The sequence below is a fragment of the Pongo abelii genome, chromosome 10 (assembly GCF_028885655.2).
Source record: "Pongo abelii isolate AG06213 chromosome 10, NHGRI_mPonAbe1-v2.0_pri, whole genome shotgun sequence".
NCBI classification, from domain to species: Eukaryota; Metazoa; Chordata; class Mammalia; order Primates; family Hominidae; genus Pongo; species Pongo abelii.
In genome coordinates this window covers 32,563,487-32,586,419 of record NC_071995.2, presented here as the reverse complement: position 1 = coordinate 32,586,419, position 22,933 = coordinate 32,563,487, and the positions used below count along the sequence as shown (strand labels likewise).

General features: G+C 41.0%; 1 protein-coding gene and 1 non-coding gene across 6 annotated transcripts in view; one reads left to right on the top strand and one right to left on the bottom strand.

Moving 5' to 3' along the window:
- DENND5B (DENN domain containing 5B) overlaps positions 1-22,933 on the top strand; it is a 191,347-nt gene that overhangs the window by 116,828 nt on the left and 51,586 nt on the right. For all 5 annotated transcript variants that reach the window (XM_002823082.6, XM_024257191.3, XM_054527071.2 and 2 more), the window contains 3 exons: positions 7,000-7,536; positions 11,729-11,960; positions 16,575-16,725. In XM_002823082.6, coding sequence (XP_002823128.3) covers positions 7,000-7,536; positions 11,729-11,960; positions 16,575-16,725 — 920 coding nt within the window. The remainder of the gene's footprint in view (positions 1-6,999; positions 7,537-11,728; positions 11,961-16,574; positions 16,726-22,933) is intronic.
- LOC112136007 (small nucleolar RNA U13) lies at positions 9,209-9,312 on the bottom strand. The gene has a single exon (XR_002917219.1). It is a non-coding gene; the product is annotated as a small nucleolar RNA U13 (small nucleolar RNA).

The window sequence follows — 22,933 nt, the reverse complement described above, 5'->3', positions numbered from 1 at the left end:
GCTAACATGATGAAACCCGTCTCTACTAAAAATACCAAAAATTAGCCGGGCATGGTGGCACGCACCTGTAGTCCCAGGTACTTGGAAGGCTGAGGCAGGAGAATCGCTTGAACCCTAGAGGTACAGGTTTCAGTAAGCCAAGATTGTGCCACTGCACTCCAGGGCGACAGAGTGAGACTCTGTCTCAAAAATAAATAAATAAACAAGAATTATTGAAAGCATATTTCTGATCTATAAAATAAGAATAATAACACCTCCTAGGTGTTGTTTTTACTTTTTTTTTTCTTTTCTTTTGAGATGGAGTTTCGCTCTTGTTGCCCAGGCTGGAGTGCAATGGTGGGATCTTGGCTCACCGCCTCCCGGGTTTAAGTGATTCTCCTGCCTCATCCTCCCGAGTAGCTGGGATTACAGGCATGCACCACCACGCCCAGCTAATTTTGTATTTTTAGTAGAGACGGATTTTCTTCATGTTGGTCAGGCTGGTCTCAAACTCCCATCTTCAGGTAATCCACCCACCCCAGCCTCCCAAAATGCTGGGATTACAGGCATGAGCCACCGTGCCTGGCCTAATTGTTACTTATTGTTAATGATACTGAGGATTATCATGTAAAGTCTTTGAAATGAAATACGGATGAGAGTGTGCCACAGCCTTTTACAAAACATAAGATGATTAATTACATTATATCACTAGCTATTTAATTCACATCTTTCTTAATAGAATCTCATGCTGAGATTCACCTTTATTTGTTCTTATTTCCCATAGAGATTCTCATTTTAATAAGTGAATTTAACGCACTAAGCCACAGCCATTATATCCTGTAATGATTCTCATAATCATCCACAGCTTACTTTTATTCTAATGAATATTTCCCCACAAAAATTAACATTTTTGCTCAAAGGAAAATAGCATGATTCAGATCACATAAGATACATATACAACTATTGTTCTTTTTGGGCTTGTGCATGTTTTTCTTCTCTGTTTTACCTCTTTTCTCTATTCCTTGAATGTTCTTGTTTTTGCTTTCATTAAATTAGTCAAGTATGTTATTTGCTCCAAGAAGTTAATCCTTTAAATTTTCAAGGAAAAAGAAATAGACTAGCCAAATGCATTTTGTTTTGAAGACTTAATGATATTTTAGTTTCTTGTTGAATGACTGATCTATTTTGTATGTTAATCCATGTAATATTTTATAAGATAATTTATATGTATATTGTCTTTCCATTTTTCATAACAATTGTTGAGAGATTTTTAAATGGCACCTTGATATATCTGTAGTTGGGAAACCTTTCCATCTCTATGCCTGTTTGTATCCACTAAAGATAAACAAATTTAAGGATTCTGAAAGCTCCTACAGTAATGTCTGTGATTTTCTAATTTTTCATTCATGAGATCAACACTGCTTAATAAATACATATATTCATCTGTTCATAGAGTAGAATAATATGAAATAACCTGAATTAGCTGTGAAAATAGCAGTGTTTTGGCTGGGCGCGGTGGCTCACGCCTGTAATCCCAGCACTTTGGGAGGCCGAGTCGGGTGGATCACGAGGTGAGGAGATCGAGACCATCCTGGATAACATGGTGAAACTCTGTCTCTACTAAAAATACAAAAAAATAGCCGGGCGTGGTGGCAGGCGCCTGTAGTCCCAGCTATTCAGGAGGCTGAGACAGGAGAATGGCGTGAACCTGGGAGGCGGAGTTTGCAGTGAGCCGAGATTGCACCACTGCACTCCAGCCTGGGTGACAGAGCGAGCCTCCATCTCAAAAAAAAAAAAAAGGAAAATAGCAATAGCAGTGCTTCTGTGTAGAAACTATAAATTAGGACATCATTGTTTTATAAGAAAAGGCTAATAGCCTGTCTCTTTGTTCTGGTATCATTTTACAATGAGATGAAATAATCTGCTTCACATAATTTTGGAGAGGAAGTAGATATAAAAATAGTCATTTAAAAAAATGACTTAAATGCACTCACTAGTAATACTTCCCTCCACCTTTCCCTGAAAACTCTAAAATAATGGCTAAAAATAGTGACAAGGCTTCTAAACATAGTTACAAAAATGACAAATTTGCAAAATGATTATTTTAAGGTATGATTTTAGTTGCTAGCTAACTAATATAACTACATAGATTTATAAATTAATCACCAATTAGCTATCCTCATAATTTAAGAGTGATAGCCACAAGTAGCCATTTGTAATACTGTTTTTTAGGGAGTCGGGTAGAGAGAATGAGAGTGGAAGGAAGGCACTGAAGATTAATTGCATGGAATGTACCTCACTTTCTACTGTTCTTACTCATCTTCACAGTAACTGGTAGACAAAAAGTTAAGAGAAGAACTGAAACAGAGCTGCTTTTGCAACTTTGTTCTTGTCATATCTGGCCCTGAGATTCTGAGGGAATAATTTATTTTAGTTTTTAGACAGGGTCTCACTGTCACCCAAGCAGGAATGTGGTGGCACAGCTCACTGCAGCCTTGACCTCCTGAGCTCAGGAGATCCTCCCACCTCAGCCTCATGAGTAGCTGGGACGAGAGGCACACGCCACCGCACCCAGCTAATTTTTTAAAATTATTATTTGTAGAGATGGAGTCTCACTACATTGCCCAGGCTGGTCTTGAACTCTTGGGTTCAAGCGATCCTCTGGCTTTGGCCTCCCAAAGATTACCAGCATCATCCGGCCCAGAGGGAATATTTTAAATGCTCTCCTCTCTCTGGCTTACCCTCAAGCTGGCTTAACTTCAGACACTGAGAAGTGAGATCACTTACTAAACATGAAGAGAGCTGCATTAGTCTCTCATTTGTGGATACTTCCTGCCCTGGCCTACAGTTTTAGGGTTTCCCCAAATGACCATCTCCTCAGAGCTTATTCTTTCATTTGCCAAACAGTTGTCTCATACACTATTTGTGTAGAATACAGTGGGAGACATCAAGTCAAATAAGAGATGATTTCTGCTTTTCAAAAAAGTCATTTACAAATACCAATAACACAAGTTAAAAAGTAAGTCAGTAAGAGGAATGAATGAACAGAGGAGATCAGAATGCCTTTAGGGTAAGGGTATAGGAGGGTTTCATGATGGAAGAGATGATTACGCTTTAAGCCTTTGTTTTCTTACTTTTGAGGGAAATTTTTTTTTTTTTTTTTTTTTTGAGACGGAGTCTCACTCTGTTGCCCAGGCTGGAGTGCAGTGGCGCCATCTCAGCTCACTGCAACCTCCACCTGCCAGGTTCAAGTGATTCTTTTGCCTCAACTTCCCGAATAGCTGGGATTACAGGCGCACGCCACCGCACTTGGCTAATTTTTGTATTTGCAGTAGAGATGGGGTTTCACCATGTTGGCCAGGCTGGTCTTGAACTTCTGACCTCAAGTGATCCACCCACCTCAGGCTCCCAAAGTGCTGGGATTACTGGCATGAGCCACTGTGCCCGGCCACTTTTGTTGTTGTTGTTGTTTTGTTTTTGAGACGGAGTCTCACTCTGTCGCCTGGGCTGGAGTGCAGTGGCATGATCTTGGCTGACTGCAACCTCTGCCTCCTGGGTTCAAGTGATTCTCCTGCCTCAGCCTCTCAAGTAGCTGGGATTACAGGTGCCTGCCACTGCGCCCAGCTTATTTTTTGTGTTTAGTAGAGATGGGCTTTCACCATGTTGATCAGGCTGATCTCAAACTCCTGACCTTGTGATTTGCCCACCTTGGCCTCCCAAAGTGCTGGGATTACAGGCATGAGCCACCATGCCCAGCCCACTTTTGTTGTTTTTAATAAGAAGTAGTTACATATCATGAAGGCTTGTGAGCAGCGTTGATCAGTAGAAATATTTAGTCCTAAAGCAGTGTCAGATTGAGGTGTTGAGTAAATTTTTATCATGTAATACTTATTGAGCTCTTCTGAATTTTTTTTTTAATTTAATGGTGTTAAAAGTGAGAAGCAACTTATCAGAATGCCCTATTATAGAGTTCTCGTTTGTTTTGGAGAAAGGGCTTTTTGGTTTTCTTCAATACATTTTCATAACACAGTTTGTATTTCCTGTTCTACTTTGAGATAATCAAAGCCCCAGCTTGGGCCCTTCTTAAGCAGACATAGGAGACTTCTGTGGGATCATGAAGACAGACCAGTAGCTGTGGTGTTGGAACTCCTACCTTGTAGTACACTCAGCTCAGCAGTGATTTCATGACCATAATAAGCTTTAAAATTTCAGAAAATGTATCATTTTCCCTTTTCATAGGAGGAGGAGAGGGATAGAAAAAGGTAGTAGGAAGGCATTAGTGAAGGTGATAGTACAAAATCTAAGTGGTGGGAGGTTGCTGGTTAACATTTAGATTAGCAAATTAGTAAATTTTTTCTTCCATTTTAAAGATACTGAATTGGCCGGGCGCGGTGGCTCACACCTGTAATCCCAGCACTTTGGGACGCCAAGGTGGGCGGATCACAAGGTCAGGAGATCGAGACCATCCTGGCTAACATGGTGAAACCCTGTCTCTGCTAAAAATACAAAAAAAATTAGCCGGGTGTGGTGGCAGGCACCTGTAGTCCCAGCTACTCGGGAGGCTGAGGCAGGAGAATGGCGTGAACCCAGGAGGCAGAGGTTGCAGTGAGCCAAGATCGTGCCACTGCACTCCAGCCTGGGCAACAGAGCAAGACTCCATCTCAAAAAAAAAAAAAAAAAAAGATACTGAATCATCCATTCGAATTATGTGACCTTCCATTTAAGCCTTTCAGTGTAAAGAATTGTGTAGGCCGGCCAGGTGCAGTGTCTCACACCTATAATCCCAGTACTGTGGGAGGCTGAGGCAGGTGGATTACAAGGTCAGGAGTCCAAGACCAGCCTGGCCAAGATGGTGAAACCCCATCTCTACTAAAAATATAAAAAAATTAGCCAGGCGTGGTGGTGGACATCTGTAATCCCAGCTACGCGGGAGGCTGAGGCAGACAATTGCTCGAACCCAGGAGGCAGAGGTTGCAGTGAGCTGAGATCGAACCACTACACTCCAGCCTGGGTGACAGAGCAAGACTACATCTCAAAAAAAAAAAAAAGAAAAGAAAAGAATGGTGTAGGCAGTGCTACTGTCTTCAAGATGCGACATTTCAGCTCTTAATTTATTTAGAGAAAACTACTGACATTGGAGGTGAGGAAAAATAGCAGGGAAAGGCCATAAGCCACCAATCTGTTTCAGGGTGCACATTTGGAACAGGTGCCAGGAAGTCACCTAATTTCTTGGGCCTCGGTTTCTTCATCTGCAAAATTAAAAGGCTGGATTCAAAGATTACATCAGGCTTTAGGAATCATTGTTGATCATCTGGCTTTGAATGGAGGGAAATCGATTTTTTTTTTTTTTTTTGGCCAGAGTCTCGCTGTGTTTTGCCCAGGTTGGAGTGCAGTGGCATGATCTTAGCTCACTGCAACCTCTGCCTCCTGAGGTCAAGTGATTCTCCTGCCTCAGCCTCCCGAGTAGCTGGGATTACAGGTGCATGCCACCATGCCCAGCTAATTTTTATATTTTTAGTAGAGACAGTTTCACCATATTGGCCAGACTGGTCTTGCACTCCTGACCTCAAGTCATCCTCCCACCTCAGCCTCCCAAAGTGCTGGAATTACAGGCGTGAGGCACCATGCTAGGCCTCATTTTGAGTTTTTATTGAGCTTAATTTAGAATTTCACTATGCTGCTTGCTAATTGGTGTCTAACATGAAGAGCAAGGATCAAAAGAGAAAAACAAAGAACCGACTGGTTGCTTTCCCCTTTCCCCTTACTTTGCCATCTAGGATCAGAGAGCAGTATGAATTTTCCCCTTGGTGACCTGGGGGTGGGGGAGCCAGGGAGAAACACATAGTGAAGCTTTCTATTTTGTTTATTAACTTCCACCCCATGTCTTGTGTTCAACCATTGATGTAATCAATATTATTTTTATGTGATGGGCTACACTTTTGGCACCCCACCCCCCAATCTAGAAGCACAACCTTCTTTTTAACTAACAACCTTGACCTGATTAAGAGAGTATGGACAGTAGAAGTTAAATACTGTTTGGAGTCTACTACAGATACCTGAAGGATAATCAGAACTTTATGCATATGCTTGGCCTCTTGAATTTTCTATATCTACTTGAAAAATATTTAAAATATTTATTCAAAATAAATTCCAAATGAGTGTAAACAAACTCAAAAAAACATTTCTTCTGATTTCTGTCACCTCTTTTTCTCAACTCAAAAATATCTTGCATGAACTCTTAATTATTCAAAGGTTAATCAAGTGCATAGTTGTATATGCACTTGCCTCTACCACCTCTGTCTGCCTACTGCGTTAGGTATAATGACTTCTGAAATGGTTTTGCTCTAGGAGGCTTAGTGAATTTTGAGTAAAGTTAAAATTTGTGGATTATCTGTGAATTGGATTGATTTTGCCAGTTTCATCCTATTGGGAGATACTACAGCTGCTGGTTTTTGGTGATTATTGTCAATTCTAAATTACAGATGTTAGAGCAGTGGAGTGGCAAAGAAAGTTCAAGTGCATTCAGTGAGGATTTTACCTAATATCATGTATTGGTAAGGTCTTATGAGTTTGGGCATGCTTACCCACATAGGAATGCCTAAATGGATGCCAATTGTTAGAAAATCATATTCAGATTATAATATATTGCTGAGACCCAGAGAAAATTATTCATATATATTAAGTATGGTATAAAAAACTCGCATAGGGGAAAATGATGGAAAAAGAGGTTATTTTTAAAGAATAAGAAATTCTAAACCTTGCAAAAATTAACATAAAAGGCACCATAATCTATGCTTTTGTTTGTAATAGTTGGCAAGAATTTTTTTTTTCTTTTTGTAGAAACAGGGTCTTACCGTGTTTCCCAGTCTTGTCTCGAACCCCTGGGCTCAAGCGATCCTTTTGCTTTGGGCTCCCAAAGTGCTGGGATTATGTGTGAGCCACTGTGGCTGGCTGGCAAGAATATGTTAGAACATACAATTCCTTTATTTTAAACCTTTGTATTTCACTTTTCTCTTTCAGGCTAATTTGTGTTTTGTGGACATTGACAACCATTTTATTGAGTTGCCTGAAGAATTTCCACAGTTCCCCAATAAAGTGGATTTTATCCAAGAACTCTCTGAGGTTCTTGTTCAATTTGGGATCCCTCCTGAGGGCAGCCTACATTGCAGTGAGAGTACCGGCAAACTGAAGAATATGGTTATGAAAGACTTGGTCAATGACAAAAAGAACGGCAATGTCTGTACTAATAACATCAGCATGTATGAGTTACTGAAGGGCAATGAAACTATAGCCCGCTTGCAGGCTCTGGCCAAGCGTACTGGTGTGGCTGTGGAAAAAATGGACCTCTCTGCTTCTCTGGGTGAAAAAGACAAGGATTTAAAACTGCATTGTGAAGAGGCAGAACTAAGGGACTACCAGCTCAATGTACAGCTCCGAGAGGTCTTTGCTAACCGTTTTACACAGATGTTTGCAGATTACGAAGCATTTGTCATTCAGACTGCCCAGGACATGGAATCCTGGCTGACCAACCGGGAACAGATGCAGAACTTTGACAAAGTAAAAAGAACCATAGTTTTCCTTTTGTGGTTATTAGTGGCTTTATTATTGATTTTAACATTTTTAAATTTTTTATTCTTTGGTGCCTTTGCTTATCCATATATTATTGGTTTTGTTAACCTTTTTTAAATGCAGACTTTTTGTCTTCCAGCCCATTAAGAACTTTTCTTTACCAAGTATTTTTACATTAGATAAAATAATTTTACAAGAGAGCAAATAAACCAGCTCATTGAACTGGTCATTAAATTGTGTGTTAAATTGCCTGTAATCTCATTTTCAATTTTTCTTTACCTTAAAGATGCTTACATTATTGAAACTCAGGCCGGGCACGGTGGCTCATGCCTGTAATCCCAGAACTTTAGGAGGCCGAAGTGGATGGATCACGAGGTCAGGAGTTTGAGACCAGCCTGGCCAATATGGTGAAACCCCGTCTCTACGAAAAATACAAAAAATTAGCCAGGCATGGTAGCGCACACCTGTAGTCCCAGCTACTCAGGAGGCTGAGGCAGGAGAATTGCTTGAACCCGGCAGGCAGAGGTTGCAGTGAGCCAAGATCACGCCACTGTACTCTGGCCTGGGCAACAGAAAGAGACTCTATCTCAAAAAAAAGAAAAAGAAAAAGAAAAAAAAGAAATTATAGAAACTCTTACATTTTGCAGGTTTTCCAAATCTGTTTGACCTTATAACAGTTTTATTTACTCTTACTTTATGATCAAGTATGGTTAAATAAGCCTACTCCTTTTTGAAGAAATCTATTTATTTAGTCTAGAAATCATTTATTTAGTCTTTATCCTATCAGGAAGTCACAACTTGTCCATGTAAAGTTAACAATTTGGTTTCAGAAGCCAAATTTCTCTGTCTCATTTTAAGATCAAAGGAGAAAAAGAGTGACTAAATTAAGTTTTATGGCTGTAAGTGTAAAACAATTCCAAAGATTTTGGAAAGGGAAGTCAGAAAATATACCAGCTTTCCTTGTCCTGTGATTTCTAAGGGGTACTGGATTCTTCTGCCAGTTTTTTTTCACCTATCTCCCAGATTTTATTTTTCAGATAGATGCACTTAGGGTTGTATAGTAACTCTTTTAGGTCACCAGGGTACAGTTTAGTTCTTTACCTCTGTGATTGCTGAGGTATAATACTGCTATTAGAATGTATCATGGGTTTCACTGAGTGGCCTCTTTGGGTCATGAAAGGCCTTCTAAAGGGTCTGATACATTCCAAGAGGCTAATCTACAATATTGGAGAATTTTTGGAAATAATTGAAAATTTTCATAAAGGTATATAATAGTGGCTGGGCATGGTGGCTCACACTTGTAATCCCAACACTAGGAGGTTGAGGCTGGAGGATCATTTGAGGCCAGGAGTGTGAGACCAGCCTAGGCAACATAGTGAGAACTCATCTCTACAAAAAATTCTAAAATTAGCCAGGCATGGTGGTGTGCTCCTCTGGTCCCAATGACTCTGGAGGCTGAGTTGAGATCACTTGAGCTTCAGAAGTTGAGGCTGCAGTGAGCCAAGATGATGCCACTGCACTCCAGCTTGGGCTAGAGAGTGAGACCCTGTCTGAAAAAAACAAATAAAAGACAATTTTTGACTTCATCAGATATTTTTTCTGTTGGAGGATGATATTATATGTTGAACAGTTATGTTCTGGTGTTCTTTGTTTTTCCCCACATCAGACAGGTAATGTTCCAACATGGTAACAAAGTTTGAGGAAGGTACATCTCACACATGAGCATGAAAAGCCAATTATTACATTTATGAACTACAAAAGCATTCTGATGCACTTATGTTTGAGAAAACTTCTTTAATATTAACAAGACTTCACTTCTTTAAGTGTATGCCCTTAGGTTCCTTTTTCGTTAGTCTTAACCATTTTCCATGCTTTTTCCTATCTAGCTTAGAACTAATCTGTGGGCCGGGCGCGGTGGCTCACGCCTGTAATCCCAGCACTTTGGGAGGCCGAGGCAGGCGAATCACGAGGTCAGGAGATCGAGACCATCCTGGCTAACATGGTGAAACCTCTTCTCTACTAAAAATACAAAAAAATTAGCCAGGCGTGGTGGTGGGCACCTGTAGTCCCAGCTACTTGGGAGGCTGAGGCAGGAGAATGGCATGAACCCAGGAGGCAGAGCTTGCAGTGAGCCGAGATCATGCCACTGGACGCCAGCCTGGGCGACAGCGAGACTCTGTCTCAAAAAAAAAAAAGAAAAAAAAAAAAGATCTAATCTATGTATATCCATGGTTTATCCTTGGGACAATTCAAATTCTTACCTGAATCAAGCCCTGATACTTCCTTCCTTCTTAATCTTTATGTAGCCTCAAACTATATAAATGGAATTCTTTTTACATAACCCCTAAAGAAATGAAAATTTTCTGTTGGATTCCAGAAGGCTTGTAAGTACCTTTCACTAGGAAAATTTGCAGGACATGCTAGTCGTACAAGCCAAATCTTTGTTGACCTAAAATTTTATAGTCTATGAGGGTCTGAATATCAAAAGCCAGATCTTTGGCCCACGTTTTTAAAAAAAAAAAAAGGCTATTTGATATATGAAAAGTAAGATGTTTATTGGTGAAGGTGAACTGATTTCTAGAGACTACTGTGAATCTTTCTGTGGTTATTCGGATTTATGTATATACACCTGAACTATGGAACTACTTAAAGTGAATAAGTGGATTTCTATAAGGAAATTTTAAAAAGACCTCCTAAATTTCAGAATGAAAGTAAATATGCTAGCAAGAAGCTGATGAGTATTTTTAAAAGTCACCTTATATCAGAACTTATTTCTCTTTCCTCTTTCCCCTTTCCCCTTCTGGCTTCTGCCATACAAAAATAAAAACCAACCCAGCAACCAAAATAGGAATTTACTTCCAAATTTACTTCCAAATTTTAGTACTGCATTGAATGTAGAATCCCTGTACACACATGAGCATGGAAGAACAACAGAAAAAAAAATGACACTTTTAATTAGGAACTGATTACGATGTACTGAACCATCCCATGCATCAGACAGGCTAGTAACAGGAAAGGTGTACAGCTTATTGTACATGTTCTCCAAAGGTTTGCTTCTGATGGTTTTTCAGGCAATGCTTTGTTTTTTTAGTTTGTTTTTTTGGAAATGGGGTTTCACTATGTTTCTTTAGGCTGGCCTCATACTCCTGGGCTCACAGGATCCTCCGGCTTCAGCCTCCCTAGTGGCTGGGACTGTAGGTGGCCATCACCATGCCCAGCTTCCAGGCAGTGCCTTTTTTAGTTGTTAAGGCTGAGACTGTTGTGGCGGCACAGGTGTGGAAGGAATTTTTCCTTGGCTTAACACTCGTCTATTGATTTCTCACGGAGTTAAAAGAGTCTAGAAAAGCATTCACTTGAAGAAGAACAAAAGAACTTCACCCATAAGCATAAATTCCAAGTCTTTTTTAAGATTAATGCTGATGTGTTTATCTTTATTGTATCAGTTAATCATCTCACTACCTTATGGCTTGAAAGTATATTTCATAGGCTAGGAATAGAGAACAGAAGAAATGACAACTCGTAGCCGGGCGCGGTGGCTCACGCCTGTAATCCCAATACTGTGGGAGGCCGAGGCGGGCAGATCATGAGGTCAGGAGATTGAGACCATCTTGGCTAACAGTGAAACCCCGTCTCTACTAAAAATACAAAAAAATTAGCCAGGTGTGGTGGCAGGCGCCTGTAGTCCCAGCTACTCAGAAGGCTGAGGCAGGAGAATGGCATGAACCCGGGAGGCGGAGCTTGCAGTGCGCCGAGATTGTGCCACTGCACTCCAGCCTGGGCGACAGAGTGAGACTCCGTCTCAAAGAAAAAAAAAAACGAAATTACAACTCGTTGGGGAAAGGGATAAAAATTTTTAACTACAAGCAAAGTGGATGATTGACAATCGTATAGCAACTTCTCTGCCATCTTTCATTACTGATGCCCTCTCTGCTACATAATGGTCATAAGGATCAGAATGTAAATTTTGTAAGGTAAGATCAGTGCTAAAGACCTAAGTGACCTACATTCTCTGAATTTAGGAAAATGGAAAGAAAAGTGGATTTTTAAGGATTTTTGAATTTCAAGTGTCAGTTCTATAAGATTTAAAAGGAATGTCCTGAGTTAACATAATTTTCAGGCTTATCATGTAGTGTTGAGATGGTCTCTTTGCACTAATAATTTCCTAATTATCTCATTACAGGCTTCCTTTCTGTCTGACCAGCCTGAGCCTTACCTGCCATTTCTTTCACGCTTCATTGAAACACAGATGTTTGCCACCTTTATTGATAATAAAATTATGTCTCAGTGGGAAGAGAAAGATCCTTTGCTTCGGGTCTTTGACACTCGGATTGATAAGATAAGGCTGTATAATGTAAGGGCACCCACCTTGCGGACATCTATATATCAGAAATGCAGCACTTTAAAAGAAGCAGGTACATTTGCCATGCCTTTTAAATTAAATTAAAATCCATTATCGCTTTTTTCCCACAAATTGTTGGCCTTATGTACAACAAAATTAATTTTCAGTTTTAGACTTCATGGCTAATCCTGGTACTATATCACAAAATGCTTAGTAAATTTTTCTTTCTGAGTCCTGCTCCTACTTGACGTTCCTCTTCTCTTAGAAGAGGAAAAACAATAATAAATTGAATCAAGTATGTCTGGAAGGTTGCTACGATTTTTGTTTTTGTTTTTGTTTTTGATGAATCTCACTCTGTCACCCAGGCTAGAGTGCAGTGGCGCGATCTTGACTCACTGCAACCTCCGCCTCCCAGGTTCAAATGTTTCTCCTGCCTCTGCCTCCCAAGTAGCTGGGATTACAGGCATGCACCACCACGCCTGACTAATTTTTGTATTTTTTATTTAGATGGGATTTCACCATGTTGGCCAGGCTGGTCTCGAACTGCTGACCTCAGGTGATCTGCCCTCCTCAGCCTCCCAAAGTGCCGGGATTACAGGTGTGAGCCACCGTGTCCAGCCTGACTTTTGTTTTTATTCTCTTTATTGCCTAAATGGAAAAAATGTTAATTTCTGTCTTGCTACTTGTGTTTCTTTTTCTTTTTCTTTTTTTTTTTTTTTTTTTTTGAGGCGGAGTCTCACTCTGTTGCCCAGGCTGGAGTGCAGTGGCGCCATCTCGGCTCACTGCAAGCTCCACCTCCCGGGTTCACGCCATTCTCCTGCCCCAGCCTCCCGAGTAGCTGGGACTACAGGCGCCCGCCACCACACCCGGCTAATTTTTTGTATTTTCAGTAGAGACGGGGTTTCACCGTGTTAGCCAGGATGGTCTCGATCTCCCGACCTCATGATCCGCCCGCCTCGGCCTCCCAAAGTGCTGGGATTACAGGCATGAGCCACCGCGCCCGGCCTTATGTTTCATTTTACTTCTCACCTCTTCTCTATATCCAAGAAAGGATAAGTATTTATTTAAAACAGTAAATCTTAGATTCTGTTTAATTTACATACTAAAACAGTATCTTTGCTTTAGTAGTGCCATTAATTATAATGGCTTCATTTATTGAAATTAAATCTGACTCAGGCCGGGCGTGATGGTTCACACCTTTAATCCCAGCACTTTGGAAGACCGAGGCCAGCGGATCACTTGAGGTCAGGAGTTCAAGACCAGCCTGGCCAACATGGCGAAACCCCATCTCTACTAAAAATACAAAAATTAGCCAGGTGTGGTGTCATGTGCCTGTAATCCCAGCTAGTAGGGAGGCTGAGATAGAAGAATCACTTGAACCGGGGAGGCGGAGGTTGCAGTGAGCCAATGTGGCACCACTGCACTCCCGTCTGGGCAACAGAGCAAGACTCTGTCTCAAAAAAATAAAAAGAAAGCAGTTAAATCTGAGTCTTAGCCAGTCTCGTCTAGGAGTGTAATATAGTCCACTAAATAAATAATCATGTTAATAGCCAACATGAGTATTTACTATGTCAGTCATCATGCCAGGTGTTCATGAATTTTTTTTTTTCTTTTGAGACCGGGTCTCACTTGTTGCCTAGGCTGGAGTGCAGTGGTGCCATCATGGCTTACTGCAGCCTCAACTTCCTGGGCTCAGGTGATGTTCCTACCACACCCTCCTGGGGAACTGGTACTACAGGCATGTGCCACCACCCTCGGGTAATTTTTTGTGTTTTCTGTAGAGACAGGGTTTCACCATATTGCTCAGGTTATTATCTTATCTTGGTTGGTCTTGAACTCCTGGGCTCAAGTGATCCACCTGCTTCAGTTTTCCCAAAGTGCTGGGATTACATGTGTGAGCCCAGCACCCTTTTTTTTTTTTTTGAAACAGAATCTCGCTGTCACTCAGGCTGGAGTGCAGTAGGGCCATCTCGACTCACTGCAACCTCTGACTCCTGGGTTCAAGTGATCCTCCCACCACAGCCTCCCAAGTAGCTGGGACTACAAATGCATGCCACCATGCCCGGCCAATTTTTTGTATTTTTGGTAGAGACAGGGATTCACCATGTTGCTCGGGCTGGTCTCGAACTCCTGAGCTCAAACAAAACACTTGCCTTGGCCTCCCAAAATGCTAGGATTACAGGCATGAGCCATCATGTCTGGCCTGGAATACTTATTTTTATTTTGTTTTATTACTGCCCTCATTTTACAATTGAGAAAACTGAGAGGTTAAGTAACTTGCCTGTGGTTGGTGGTTGCATAGCTAGTGATTGGTCGAGCCATGGTTTGAATCCAGGTCTGATTTCTGGCACAGGAAGCCTTAACATCATGTTAGCTGTTCATTCAAGAAAGAACTATGTAAAACGTACTAGTCCACACTTATTTTATACGATTATGCCTGGTCCCTAACCTGTTCTTTGCCAGATAAGCAGCTACCTATCACCTGACGGCCCTCCTTTTTATTTCTTTCCCTTCAAATGTTGGAGTTATTTGACAGCAACTTTTCCTCTGGAGAAAAAGGAGGCAGCAAATGTGGAGCTTCCTTGATCTGCCTCTCTTGCTTGCTTGCCTTTCCCACTTTACTTAAATAGATCAAAGTCAGGAATGATGATGCTGAAGCTTTAGCATATGTAAGGGAGAAGTATGTAAATGATGTCTTTTATGTAACCATAGAAACATCACCCTGTTGTATTCCCATGAATCAGGGTAGATCCTTGGAGCCCCTTCAGGAGGTGGCAATTACCTATGTGGTTTTGGAAATTGAGAAAGTAGAATTAATGAAATTGTCTATCCTTGTTCAGAGAATAAAATGACTTCCAGTGCCTTAATAGCCATGTGAATAGCATAATGCCTTGTTGCGCAAATTCCATTTCTCCCTTCCTGATGGAATTTTTTAGATAGAACTAAGCACCAATACCTTAATTGTGTGCTTCCAGAAAGTCTTTCCAATTAAAATAGATTTTCTTTCAGCCTCTCAGAGAGTTTGGTACTCCCACTGTCATCACAGAAATTATATAATACTCTTGAAAATATACCACTGTGGCCAGGCACGATGGCTAACGCCTGTAATCCCAGCACTTTGGGAGGCTGAGGAGGGCAGATCATTTGGGGTCAGGGGTTCGAGATCAGCCTGGCCAATGTGGTGAAACCCCATCTCTACCAAAAATACAAAAATTAGCTGGGCATGGTGGCAGGTGCCTGTAATCCCAGCTACTCGGGAGGCTGAGGCAGGAGAATCACTTGAACCCGGGAGTGGAGGTTGCAGTGAGCTGAGATTGCACCATTGCACTCCAGCCTAGACTCCGTCTAAAAAAAAAGGAAAAGGGGCAACATAAACTGATTCTATGAAATATTTATAAAGGCATCTTGTTCTTAAGTCACAAAATTAGCAGCTCCCACAGTGTGTTCTGTTTATCACACAACTACCATTACTGTTTGTTCTCCCCTTTTAAGTAATCTCTAGGCAGAGGATCAGAGACCTAGTCTTGCTTCTAAAATATATTTTCTCTTGACAACTCAGTTGATTAAAATGTTTAAGATCAGGTTTTATTTATTTGTTTGTTTACCTGAGAAATAGATCACTGTTTCTGGGGACTTTGAGACATCTTCCAACATCCCTGACTCTTAGTGGTTTTAAAACAGAAATGTTTAGTAATCTTATCTTAACATTGACCTATTTTATTCTTCAAAAGGCCAGTTTCTTATCCTTTGGACATTTTCTAAATACCTGCTTATATGACTTTTTGCTGTATTACCTTCTTGATCTAATAAACACTCCTAAATGACTCCTACTAATGAGAATGTGACTGCTGCTAAAAGTGAGGTAATAAACTTCACACCGTTCCTTGTTTTTACAGATGGAGAACCACGAATATTTAACAGGTCTTTGTACAAAGAAGTAAAGTTAGTAAGGCCATTGTGCTTGCGTCTTCTCTTTAACTTGTATTTTAGCTCAAGAAAAATATTTTATTTACTATCATTTTCTTTAATGTTGTACTTAGAACCGTATTTTTGTGTAAGAATATTAAATTTCTCACTTAAGGGAAACTGTTTCAATACAAACTTGTAGGCTTTTCAGCCCCGCTGCCCTGATTTTGACAAAGGCAGAAAATACCATGAAAATTAATCATCCAATATTTACTTAAAGTTAACTTTTTATACTTACATTATGCTAATTTCTGAAGAGCCCTTGTAAAAATCTATTTCAGGACTGGGCGTGGTGGCTCATGCTTGTAATCCCAGCACTTTGGGAGGCCAAGGAGGGTGGATCACCTGAGGTCAGGAATTCAAGACCAGCCTGAGCAACATGATGAAACTCCATCTCTACTAAAAATACAAAACTAGCTGGAACTGGTGGCGCATGCCTGCATTCTTAGCCAGTTGGGAGGCTGAGGCAGGAGGATCTTTTGAACCCAGGAGGCAGAGATTGCAATGAGCCGAGATCGCGCCATTGCACCCCAGCCTGGGCAATAAGAGCGAAACTCTTGTCTCAAAACACGCACGTGTGCGTGCGTGCACACACACACACACAATATCTGTTTCAGTGTCAGAGTGATTGGGTTCTCTGTAGGTGCATGAGTGGAGGAAGCATTATTTTTGAAGGGCTAGCAATGAAATGTCTCTAATTTATTATAAATTTAATTTATAGCCCAATCAATTGAGCAGAGACTGATGAAAATGGATCACACTGCAATCCACCCACATCTACTTGATATGAAAATTGGTCAAGGCAAATATGAGCAGGGGTTCTTTCCAAAGTTACAGTCCGATGTCTTGGCAACAGGACCAACCAATAACAAGTAAGCACGTTCTTCACTTGAGTAGTTGGTTGAAGGAATGAATGAAGGGTGGGGTGCTCTGCAACTCAAATGGACAATGCTTAACTATTAAACATCTATCTGATTACTTTTTTCAAGACCACATTAATGCATTTGAATATGGATTGACACTTCTGTGAGTGCTTGACCTTTAAATCCATCATTTAAAAAAAAAAAAAAAAAACAAAGGCTAGAGATTTTTTTTTTCTTTTTCAAGCAAAGTACACTTGGAAAAGCCACACTTTAAATGGCGATTTAAATATAATGATAATACTATCTAATGGAATTTAGAAAGGTTAGACCTTTATCATCTGTATTAGTTTCCTAGGGCTGCTATAACAAAGAACCACAAACTCAGTGGCTTAAAACAACAGAAATTATTGTTCCACAGTTTTGGGAGGTAGAAATTTGAAATCAAGGAATTGGTAGGGCCACGCTCCCTTCGAGGCTTCTAGGGAATGATCCTTCCTTGCCTTTTCCAGCTTTTAGGAGAACATAAGACAGTTTAGCAACAGCCTGTCACACCAGTCTAATGAGATCTTTCCAGATGAAAGAGCCTTCAGATGTCTCACCTCTGCCTTAAACTGGGTTCTGTTAAGAGGAGTGGTTCCAGAGAAGACAGGATAGTACTTTGGGTAGCAAGATATATTCTTAGGCTCCATCTTCCCTCTTGAAGAGCTAAAGAGAAAATTTTTTGAAAAGAAAATTTCATATTAGTATCCTTTTAAATATTTAGAAAAGGAACACCAAACAGTAAAGTAAAAGAATTGTGGCCAGGCATGGTGGCTCACGCCTATAACCTCAGCACTTTGGGAGGTCGAGGCAGGCAGATAGCTTGAGCCCAGGAGTTCAGGACCAGCCTAACCAATGTGGCGAAACCCTGTCTCTACAAAAAAGATACAAAAATTATCTGGACATGGTGGTGTGCACCTATAGTCCCATTTACTCAAGTGAGAGAATCACTTGAGCCCCGGGAGGTTGAGGCTACGGTGAGCTGTGATTGCACTACTGCACTTCAACATGGGGAACAGAGAGAGGCCCTGTCTCAAAAAATAAAAATAGTATTAAAAAGAATTGTGGATTAAAAACAGCAACAACAACAACTTCATTTGGAGCTGGGTGTGGTGGCACATGCCTGTTTCCCTAGCTACTTGGGAAGCTGAGATGGGAGGATCACTTGAGCCCAGGAGTTGGAGGTTGCAGTGGCCTATGATCACCACTATTATCCAGCCTGGGCAACACAGCGAGGCCCTGTCTCAAAAAAAAAAAAACTTGGGCCAGGCACGGTGGCTCACGCCTGTAATCTCAACACTTTATTAGTACAAGGCAGGAAGGATCACTTGAGCCCAGGAGTTTGAGACCAGCCTGGGGAACATAGGAAGACCCTGTCTCTAAAAAAAATACATATTTTTTTTTTGAGACAAGGTCTCGCTCTGTTGCCCAGGCTGGAGTGCTGTGGCCCGATCATGGTTCATTATAGCCTTGACCTCCCCAGGCTCACGTGATCTCCCGCCTCAGCCTCCCAAGTAGCTGGAACTAAAAGCACATGCCACCACACCTAGCTAATTTTTGTATTTTTTTATAGAGACAGGATTTTGCCTTATTGCCCAAGCTGGTCTTGAACTTCTGGGCTCAAGCAACCTGAGCTCCTTGGCCTCCCAAAGTGCTGGGATTATAGGTGTGAGCCACCAGGCCAAGCCCCTACAAAAATTTTTTTTTAAATTAGGCCAGGCGTGGTGGCTCATGCCTGTAATCCCAGCACTTTGGGAGGCCTAAGCGAGTGTATCACTTGAGGCCAGGAGTTAAAGACCAGCCTGGCCCATGTGGCGAAACCCCGTCTCTACTAAAAATATAAAAATTAGCTGGGTGTGGTGGTGCATGCCTGTAATGCCAGCTACTTGGGAGGCTGAGGCATGAGAATCACTTGAGCCTGGGAGGCAGTCAGGCATGCAACTATAGTCCCAGCTACTGGTGAGGCTCAGGTGGGAGGATCACTTGAACCTGAGAGGTCTAGGCTGCAGTGAGCCATGATGTGATCACATCACTGCGTTCCAGCCTGGTCAACCTTGCAAAGACCCTCTTTCAAAAAAACAAAAAACCCTTCGTTTGATTGACCTTTCATTTTAAAAGGCTGTCTAAACTTTAATGAAGACAGTACTAGAGGATGATTCACTAGAAATATGGAAAAGTTATATATTCAGAATGAAATTTTCTCCTCTTGTAGAAAATGCACATGTTTGTACTAAAGTCTTGGGGAGGAAAATTGTTACAAGAGCATTTAATATGCTGCTTACAAGACAGAAGCAAATAACTAATGACTGAAATTTTTATTGTACTTGCCTTAGTTTGCAGGGTTTCACCCTCCAGTGAAGCGATGGCCCTGCTTTTATACACACTGAACTTAAAAAATGTGCTAAGAAGCGAGGCCTGGTGGCACTCCCCAGTACTACCTACTGGGAGGCTGAGGAGGAAGTATTCCTTGAGGCCAGGAGTTGGAAGCCACAATGTGCAATGATTGTGTCTGTGAATAACCTCCAGCATAGGCAGCATAGTGAGACCTCATCTTTAGTTTAAAAAAAGAAAAAAATGTGCTAATAGATATTGATGGTTGTGAGGGTTCAAACTTTCCAGATAATGGTACTAGATACAATATTCTATTTTTCAGAAGTGGATGATAATTAAGAGAATTTTCCATAAAAACAGATTAGCCATCAGTTTGTTTATTTTTTCTTTTATTTGTGAAGTATCCTAATTGTTCGAATCACTTTGATCTGGATAGACTATTAGTTTAACAGTTTTTGTTTTCTTTTTTTTTGAGACGGAGTCTCGCTCTGTTGCCCAGGCCAGAGTACAATGGTACAATCTCGGCTCACCGCAACCTCCACCTCCCAGGTTCAAGCGATTCTCCTGCCTCAGCCTCCCTGAGTAGCTGGGATTACAGGCATGCGCCACTATGCCAGGCTAATTTTTTTTTTTAGTAGAGACAGGGTTTTACCATGTTGGTTAGGCTGGTCTAGAAATCCTGACCTCAGGTGATCCGCCCACCTCGGCCTCCCAAAGTGCTGGGATTACAGGCGTGAGCCACTGCACCTGGTGCTTTTGTTTCCTTTTGATGGCATTAGATTGTTCATTCATTCATTTGGCAAATATTTATGGAACTCCTACTATATGTGAGGACTGTCCTAGTCACCACGAGTTTATTAATGAACAAAACAACAAAAATCTCTGCTTTCAAGTACAAATAAAAAAAAGGAACCTAATATGTCAAATAACGTGTCAGATGGTAAGAGTTATGAAGAAAAACAAAGTGGGAAAGAAAAGTAGGGAGTGCTTAGGAGGGAGGAGTTTTATTTTGAAATCTTGTAGCCTTATTTTCTTGCTTTTGTCTTATATATAATCTTACGGTTTCCCATTTCCACACTAAGCCTCAGTCATTACATTTTCAGGTAGATATAGTCAAGAGAAAAGATCTCAGAACAATTGCAGGGTAAATGGATTTATAACCATGCCTGTGGATCAGCTGTTAGAGAGAACTTCATATGCTGTTTACAAGACAGAACCAAATAAGCAGTCTTTAGTATTTCAGCAATTGTGATTATCATTGGTAAAATTATGCTTAGTAAATAAAGTTTAATAATGCAAAGAATAAATTAATTACTTAACAAGACCAGGAATGTGTGGACTTCATAGCAATTTTCTTAAGCAGTGCTCATTTCCCTGTTTTGAAAATAAAATTAAGTAGGCCATTTTGTCCCACAGAGTGTATAGTAAGAGCTAGTTATATTTAAGTTAATCTTTATCCTTTTCTGCCTGCCAAGGACACAGTTTTATGCCATTTATATTTTTGCGCCTTCTTTTCATTTATTATATAAGTACATTAGCTAGTATTTATATTCTGTTTCATATTTTTACTATTTATTTGGACTACCTTGCCCATTAACCCTAATTTTTAAAATCCCTGAGCAAACTTTGTGTTATGCTGACCTTTTTTGCTACAGGGCTATTTTCAAGGCCTCAGTATCAAAGATCTACACCCAGGTCTTTGTACATTTTGTTTGTTATTTATATTCTATTCTTCACCTTTAAAGATCTTCAGGTTGTGTTTATATTCTGTTTCAGAATCTTAATGTGTTTTTTGTGGATCGTAATTTTCAATCACCCCCGATTCTTTTTGTATCCTTTTTACAGTCTTACATTGCTCTTTTGCTTTGGAGACATTTCCAGGGATTCCATTTCAAAGATCTGTAACTAGATCTTTGCACATTTTTCCCTGATATAAACCATAAAGCTACTCCTCTTCTTAAGAAACTATTTTGAGAGGGGCTACCTTCCTTGATACCAATGTAAAAAAAGTAAGTATTCTTAGGATAGTGTAATGAATACAGTTCATGAGGATGATAGGTAAGAGCTGAGAAAATTTTAAAAAATAGATTGATACAATGTTTGCTCTTTAAAAATCTGGAATATTGGCCAGGCACAGTGCCTCATGCCTGTAAACCCAGCAGTTTGGGAGGCCAAGGCAGGTGGATAACAAGGTCAGGAGTTCAAGGCCAGCCTGGCCAAGATGGTGGAACCCCATCTCTACTAAAAATACAAAAATTAGCCGGGCACGGTGGCTGGAGCCTGTAATTCCAGCCACTCGGGAGGCTGAGGCAGGAGAATCACTTGAGCAGCAGAGGTTGCAGTGAGCTGAGATCAAGCCACTGCACTCCAGCTTGGGTGACAGAGTGAGACTCCGTCTCAAAAAAAAAAAATCTGGAATATTAGAAAGTGATGGGGTTAATTTTTAACCACTCAGAATCCCATCACCATGGAATGTTAAAATGTGATATTATGCTCTTACATAGCAAGGATGGGGGAGCAGGAGAACGGGAGTGCACACATCTTGTTTTTGAAACAAAATTAAAATGTTTATAGAATGTTATACCTTTTTTATTACTGTGTCGTGAGCATTCTCATATTTATTATTAGAAATTTGAATTTTTTAATGACTGCATGAGATTTCATTGTATACTACCCTCTACTGTTGAACATTTCGGTTGTTTTGAGTATATTTACTTGATTCTACTGTTGGTTGTAAGATCTGCAATTAACTCAAAGGCTTTTAGGAAAAGGTATATATTAAACATGCATATGGACTGAAAGATGCATCCTAATTTCAGGAACATTTAAAAGCCAAAATGTGAGTCTTGGAATAAAGGAAATACAGTTAGTTATTACAATATATATATGCTGTGATGAACATCTGTAAACCTGAATGTTAGACTGCATCTCTGTTTACTTAATTGTATTTATAGAAGGGGCAGGTGATGGCCAGGCATGGTGGTTCACACCTGTAATCCCAGCACTTTGGGAGGCTGAGGCCGGAGGATCTCAAGTTCAGGAGATCGAGACCATCCTGGCTAACACAGTGAAACCCTGTCTCTACTAAAAATACAAAAAATTAGCCAGGCATGCTGGCGGGTGCCCGTAGTCCCAGCTACTCGGGAGGCTGAGGCAGGAGAATGACATGAACCCAGGAGGCAGAGCTTGCAGTGAGCCAAGATTGTGCCACTGCATTCCAGCCTGGATGACAGAGCGAGACTCCGTCTCAAAAAAAAAAAAAAAAAGGGGGGGGCAGGTGATATAGTAGACTTTGCCAATAAGACGGCTGACAGACAAGATATTGGCTCTTCTAGAGGAGATTTTATAGAAAATGGAGATAAGTAACTATAATACTCTGTGATAGATACTATAATTGAGGCGTACAGGATGGGTAGCTAACTTAGATTTGGAAGAGTCATAGAACACTTTCTGGAAGCAGTGGCCTCTAATCTATCTGAAAGGTGAATAAAAGTTGGGAGAAAACTTCATGGAGAAAGGCTCAGAGGTGAGAGAACTTATTTCATTGGAAACACCGAGGTTGAAAATTGCAGGGGCTGGGCCGGGCACGGTGGCTCACGTCTGTAATCCCAGTACTTTGGGAGGCTGAGGCGGGCAGATCACCTGAGCTCAGGAGTTCCAGACCAGCCTGGCCAACATGGTGAAACCCCGTCTCCACTAAAAATACAAAACTTAGCTGGGCGTGTTGGCACATGCCTGTAATCCCAGCTACTTGGAAGGCTGAGGCAGGAGAATTGCTTGAACCTGGGAGGCAGAGGTTGCCGTGAGCCGAGATTGTGGCATTGCACTCCAGCCTGGGTGACAAGAG